The sequence below is a fragment of the Vespa crabro genome, chromosome 20 (genome assembly GCF_910589235.1).
Source record: "Vespa crabro chromosome 20, iyVesCrab1.2, whole genome shotgun sequence".
NCBI lineage: Eukaryota > Metazoa > Arthropoda > Insecta > Hymenoptera > Vespidae > Vespa > Vespa crabro.
This window is the reverse complement of record NC_060974.1, coordinates 1,234,421-1,241,921: the sequence shown is the minus strand read 5'-3', so window position 1 is coordinate 1,241,921 and position 7,501 is coordinate 1,234,421. Positions and strand designations below refer to the sequence as shown.

At 30.3% G+C, this 7,501-nt stretch overlaps 1 protein-coding gene across 1 annotated transcript; it reads left to right on the top strand.

Moving 5' to 3' along the window:
* Window positions 1–3,860: 3,860 nt before the first annotated feature.
* Window positions 3,861–4,538, top strand: LOC124431206. Its single transcript, XM_046978811.1, has 2 exons — window positions 3,861–4,043; window positions 4,122–4,538. The coding sequence occupies exons 1-2, from the start codon at window positions 3,861–3,863 to the stop codon at window positions 4,536–4,538; spliced, it is 600 nt and encodes a 199-aa protein (XP_046834767.1).
* The last annotated feature ends 2,963 nt before the right edge of the window (window positions 4,539–7,501 follow it).

Sequence of the window (7,501 nt, the reverse complement as noted above, 5' to 3'; positions counted from 1 at the left end):
GCGACTCGACCATCAACGACGCCTACCACACATTCTTCAAATATGCCCGTTGGAGCGCCGAACGTCTCGCCTTGGAGCAAGACCTCGGAGTAATCTCTCCGGGCAACGTTGTCGAGAAAATGCTTCGAGTCCAGGAGAAGTGGAACAAGGTGGCATGGTATGTCAGGAACATCTTGCAAAGGGAAAAGATGAAGATGTTCGGCCCATAGATGCGCCGCCAACGTTGCTCCAGTCTCCTGTCCCGTAGAACAGAAGGTAGAGTCCCGTATAGGGACCTGAAGCAATGACGCCATCCCGAAGTAATTCCACTTGGCGGTGTCGGGATAGTTTTACTATGCCACTAGGTTGGATATGAGTTTACTCGGTAGTGCCTATTCCAACGATGAGCGCTACACTTCATGGACTTAAGTGGGGGACCCAAAGTGTCCCTATGGCGGACGGGGTCTCTGAGTTAGTGCCTAAAGTATGGTATTCTCAGACCATCAAAAGAAAAATTATTATTATGATTATTATTATTATTATTATTATTATTATTATTATTATTATTATAATTATTATTATTATTATTAGTATTAGTATTATTATTATTATAATTATTATTATTATTATTATTATTATTATTATAATTATTATTATTATTATTATTATTATTATTATTATTATTATTATTACTATTATTATTAATATTACTATTATTAATACAGTTATAATTATCGTTATTTTCGTCACTGTTTTGAATACTATTATTATTGTCGTTATCAGTATCGTTATTAGTAGTTATTATTGTTACGGTCGTGATTTTAATCATATTTTCCTTATAAACATAATCATCGTAATTATCGTTATTATCGTTATAATCATCGTTATGATTATATTTATTAACCTTATTATCGTTATTATCATTACTATTGTCGTTATTATAGTTATTAACGGTATTTTATTTATTACGGTTATAATTGTTATTATTTTTATTACCATTATTATCGTTATCAACTTTATTACTGTTATTATTTTTATTATCGTTGTTAATATCGTTATAATCGTTATTATTTTTGTTTTTACTATTATCGTTATTATCGTTATTATCGATATTATCGTTATTATCATTATTATTATCGTTATTATCGTTATTAGAGTTATTATTATCCTTGTTACCGTTATTAAAGTTATTATCGTTATTATCGATATTATGTTTATTATGTTTATTTCTTTTATTTTCGTTATTAATATTATTATTATTATTATTATCGTTATAATTTTCGTTGTAATTGTTACTACTATTTTTATCGTTATTAAAGTTATATTGGGTAAAATATTTATCATCCTTATTATCGTTATTTTATTATTATCGTAATCATTACAGTAATAAACGTTATTTCCTGTATTTTCGAATAATCACTATTAAAGTTATTATAGTTGCTATCGCTAATACTATTAATATAGCTAATACTATTAATAAATACAGCAGCTCAGAAGACAGAGATCGTGCTACTTACGAAGAAGCGCATCAACACCTTGCGCATCTTCATCGTAGGAGACGCGGCATTCCAGGCTAAAGTCGGCTATCAAATAATTAGGTAGAATGCTCTACAAAAAGTTCAATTTTGGATAGCACATAATTAGGGCAGCAGACAAGGCGGAAAAAGTAGTAGCCTCGCTTGACACAGTTATGGCGAACGCCCGTGCATAAAGCGACTAATGATTTGATGTGCCTAAGCAGTGATGCTGTAAGGCGCGAAAGTTTGGGCTGAGGCGCTCCGACACGAGAAATACCGCAATCGCATAGCCGCGGTACAGGGGAGGAGCGCTTTCCGAATCGCGTGCTTCTACCGCATGTTCTCTGAGCCCGCGATGCTAGTCGTCGCGGGGGTAATCCCGATCGATCTACTAGCCCAGGAGAGACAATTCGTCCACCAGCAAAGGCCCGTTTTGGAATAGGAGGAGGCATCAAGACTCACCAGGTCTATCTGCATCGAGACCTGGCAAAGCAGATGGGAACAGGAGCCTAGGGGCAGATGGACGGCCCGACTCATCAGTCGGGTAGACAGCTGGCTCAACCGGGAGGCGGGGGAGATAGACTTCTACATCACACAATTTTTGATAGAGCATGGTCTGTTCTGCTCCTACCTCGAAAAAATGAGGAAGGTTGTAAATGACAACTGCCCCTATGGTGACTCTACCGTCGACGGCGCCTACCACATGTTCTTCAAATGTGCCCGGAGGAGCGTAGAACGACTCTCCTTGGAGCAAGACCTCGGAAAAATCTCGCCAGACAACGTTGTCAAAAAAATGCTCCGAGTTCTGGGGGAGTGGAACAATGTGGCTCGGTACATCAGGGCCATCGCTAATATCGTTAATATCGATATTATCGTTATTATCCTTTTTTTCGTTATTATTATTCTTGTCGTTCTAATCGTTACTATTATTATTATCGTTATTATTACCGTTATTTTTATAATTATCATTATTATTACTACTATTATTATTATTGTAACTATCGTTATTAATATCGTTATTTTATTTATTATCGATATTATTATTATTTCTATTATTATTATTATTATTACTTTTGTTACTATAATTATCGTTATTATTATCGTTATTATCGTTATTATCGTTATGTTTATTATTATCATTATTATTATCGTAATTAATTTTATTACAATTATTACCTTTATTATCGGAATTACCATTATTATTTTTAATATCGAAATTATTATCGTTAATTTCGATATAACCGTTATTATTGTTATTATCGTTATCATTAAATTTATTATGGTTATTATCGTCATTAACCTTATTATCGTTATTATCGATGTTATCCGTAATAATATTATTATCGTTCCAAATATAATTATTATTATTATGAATGTTATTATTATCATTAATATCGTTATTATCGTTATTGTTTTTAATATCGGTATTATCGTTATTATCGTCATGATAACAGTTATTACTGTTATGATGTTTATTATTACCGATATAATCGTTTTTATCGCTTTTATTATGGTTGCTATCGTTATTATCGTTATTATTATTATTATCGTCATTATCACTAATGTTATAGTTATCTTTATTTCCCTTATTAACGTTATTATTTATTATATCGCTATTATTACCGTTATTATCGTCATGAACATTATTATTATTACTTTCGTTGTTATCGTTATTATCGTCATTATCATTACTATCGTTGTTATCGTTGTTAACGTTAATATCGCTATTATTAATATTATCGGTTTTTTCTTTATTATTATAAGTATTGTTATTATTATCGTTATTATCGTTATTATCGTTATTATCGTTATTATGATAATTATCGTTGTTGTTATCGTTATTAAAGTTATAATTGTTATTAATAGTATTACTTTTATTATTCTTTTTATTAACGTTATTATCGTTATTATTATGATTATAGTTATTATCGTTTTCACCGTTATTATGGTAATTATCGTCATTATCGTTATAATCATTATTTTCAATGTTATTGCTATTAATGTATTAATCTTTATTATCGTCGTAATCGTTATTATCGTTATTTATATTATTATCGGAGTTAATATTATCAATATTAATTATATTATTATTTTTATTATTATAATTATAAATAATAATAATAATAATAATAATAATAACAAGGATAATAATGATAATTACGATAATATCGATAATAACAATTATGATAATAATAATAATAACGATAATAGTGATAATAACGATAATAATAATAGTAATAACATTATTTAGAACACTGAAATCGTGCTACTAACCTTCGTTAGTAGCGCATCAACACCTTGCGCAGCTTCACCGTGGGAAACGCGGCGTTCCGGATTAGTTCAGCTCTCAAGTACCTAGGAGTAATGCTCGATTGCAAACTTAATTACGGAGAGCATATAATGATGGCAGCAGACAAGGCGGCAAAATTAGTAGCAACGCTGGACAGACTCATGGCCAATGTCAACGGTCCCCGACCGTGCATAAGGCGACTACTTATGCCTGCCGCCGAAGCAGTGATGCTGTACGGCACGGAAGTATGGGCCGAGGTACTGCGAAATGAGAAATATCGCAAGCACATAGCCACGTTACAGAGGAGGGGCGCTCACCGAATCGCTTGCTCCTAGCGCACGGTCTCAGAGCCCGCAGTGATAGTTGTCGCCGGGATAATCCCGTTTGACCTACTAGCCAAGGAGAGACAATTCGTCCATCAGCAGAAGCCCGTTCTGTGGAAGGACGAGGTATTAAAGAACGCCTGGTGTAATTGCATCGAAGCCTGGAAAAGCAAATGGGAGCAGGAACCTAGGGGCAGATGGACTGCCCGACTCATCAGTCGACTAGATAACTGGATAAATCGAGAGGTGCAAGATGTCGATTTCTACCTTACCCAATTCTTGACAGGCCATCGCCTGTTCCGCTCCTACCTCGCAATAATGAGGAATGTAGCAGACGGCAACTGCCACTATGGGGACTCGATCAAAGACGACGCTCACCACACGTTCTTCATATGTACCCGGTGGAGCGCCGAACGATTTACCTTGTAGCAGGACGTCGGAGACATCACGCTGAATAACGTTGTCGAGAAAATGCTGAGAGGGCTGAAGGATTAGAACAAGGTGGCCTGGTACACGAGGGCAATTTTACGTAAGAGAGGAAGGAGATGTTCTGCCCATAGACGTGCCACCAACGTTGTTCCAGGTTCCTGCCACGTAGAGCCGAAGAGGAAGTCCAGTTAAGGCGCATGATGCATCGGCGCCATCCTGATGTAAAGTCACATGGTGTTGCCTGAATTGTTTCACAATGCTACTAGGATAGATATGTGTTTAGTCGGTAGTGCCTATTCCAACGGTGAGCCCGACATTCCAGGGACTTTAACAGGGGACCCAATTGGTGAAGGGTTCCTCTATTGGGCAGGGTCCCTGGGTCAGTGCGTAAAATTCTCAGACCATCAAAAAATAAAGTAATATAGTTATTAAAGTTATTATCGTTATTATCGACATTATCGCTATTATCGTTATTATTATTATTATGGTTATTAATATTATTATTATTATTATTTTTATTTTTCATAATTATCGATATTATTATCGTTGTTATTGATATTTTTATAATTATCGATATGATTAACTTTAATATAGAAATAATCATTATTATAATTTTTATTAAAGTTATTATCGTTATTATCGTTATTTTTCTAGTTATTATCGTTATTATTATCGTCATTATCTTTATTATCGTTATTATTATTATTATCATTATTATTATCGTTACTATCGTTGTTATCGTTGTTATCTATAATAATATAATTATAATTATATATATTATTATTATTAATATTATAGATAATAACGTTATTACCGTAATTATTATCAATATCTTCAATAACGTTATTATTAATATTATAGTTATTCTTATAACTATTATTTTTATTATTATTATTACTGTTATTATTATCATTATAATCGTTATTACCGTTATTATCTTTAATTACATTATTACCATTATTTTTATTATTATAAATGTGATTATCTTTATTATCGTTATTATTGTTAGTAATACCGTTTTATCTTTATTATCGTTAATATCGTTAAAGATATCGTAATTTTCATTGTCCTGATTATTATTATTAATATAGTTATTATTGTTTTATCGTTTTTATCGTTAAAGTTATCGTAATATTCGTTATCATTATTATTATTATTAATATAGTTTTTATTGTTTTATCGTTATTATGGTTGTTATTACAGTTATTATCGTTATAAACGTTATTACTATTTTCATCATTTTTATATATATTATCGTTATTTTTATTATTATCTTTATTATATGGTAATTAAATTTATTAACATTATTATCGTTATTATCATTATCATCGTTGTTGTCATTAATAATATTATTATAGTTATGAATATTATTATTCTTATTACTATAGATGTTATTATTATCGTTATTATTTTTATTATAATAGTAATTATTATTATTATTAATATTATCGTTGTTTACGTTATTACTGTAATTATCGTTAATTTCGTTTTCTATGTTATTATTAATGATATATTCGTTATTATTACTAATATTATCATTTTTTTATTATCGTTACTATCCTCGTTCTTTCGTTATTATCGTTATAATCGTTATTATTATTATTATTATCGTTAATATCGCATTTTGTAGTTACTATCCTTATTATCGTAATAAATTTTATTACCATTATTATCGTTATAATCGTTATTATCGTGATTATTAATATTATCGATATTATTATCGTTATTTTTACCTTTATTAAGTTTATTATATTTATTAACGTTATTATCGTTGTAACCGTTAATAATACTATTATCGTTATAAATATTATTATTATTATTATTACTATTATTATTAATATTATTATCGTTATTAATATCGTTATTATAATCGTTATTATCGTTATTTTCGTCATTATAATAATCGTTATTATTATGGTTATTATCGTTATTTTTACCGTATTATCATTACTATCGTTGTTAACATTACTAAATTTATTATCGCTTTTATCGATATTATCGTTATTTTCGTTAATATTATTATTACCGTTATTATTATCATTATTATTATTATTATTATTTTTATTATTATTATTAAGATTAATATCATATTTGTCTCTATTATCGTTATTATTGTTATTATTATTATTATTGTTATTATAAACGTTATTATCGTCCTTATCGTTATAATCATTAATATCGTTGTTATTGTTATTAAAGCTTTTATCGTTATTATCGTCTTAATCGTTATTTTCGATATTATATTATATATTATATTATATATATATATGTAAAGAAAGTATACTTTCTCCAAGTAGATTTGTCACGCGTCTCATGGCCCGCCCATCTTTTGTTTATGTTATCTAGAAATTCTTTTGTTATCTACAAATCGAGCCGTTTAGATATGGGGAGAGAAACTGGCAGTAAGAAATAGAACGTAGACGAGAGAAGTAGTACGAGAGTAAAATATAAAATTTAACAGAGTGAAGAATAAACGTGAATTGTCGTTTCTTTGTTCACAGAGAAACATATTTCCGTTTGTCACTTCACACTAATTAAAACGAGTTAATATAAAAATTAAGATATTTTAAAAGAGAAATTCTTTGTTTATAATGGAAAGAAAACTACAGTTTGCATTTAAGTGTGTGGCATCACCAAGCGACAGAAAAACAAACGTGATTGCTATAACCTCTATCACAACTGAGGATAAAGAAAAATACATATTGCCGGAAAACGAGAAATTCGTAAGTAATCACAGCGAACTAATATAAACGGTTAGTTATAAGAGAATGAAAAAAAGCCTCAATCAAAGAGGACAGGAGAAAAAAATATGGATTAAATGCACACAGGAAATGGAAAGTACGTATTTGACGAAAATGGAAACGTAATATTCAATGATCTATACCTAGACGAAGTAGTAGAGAAAGACATAGTAGAACCCGCACAGGAAAAAGAACACCAAACAGATTTAAAGAATATATCGG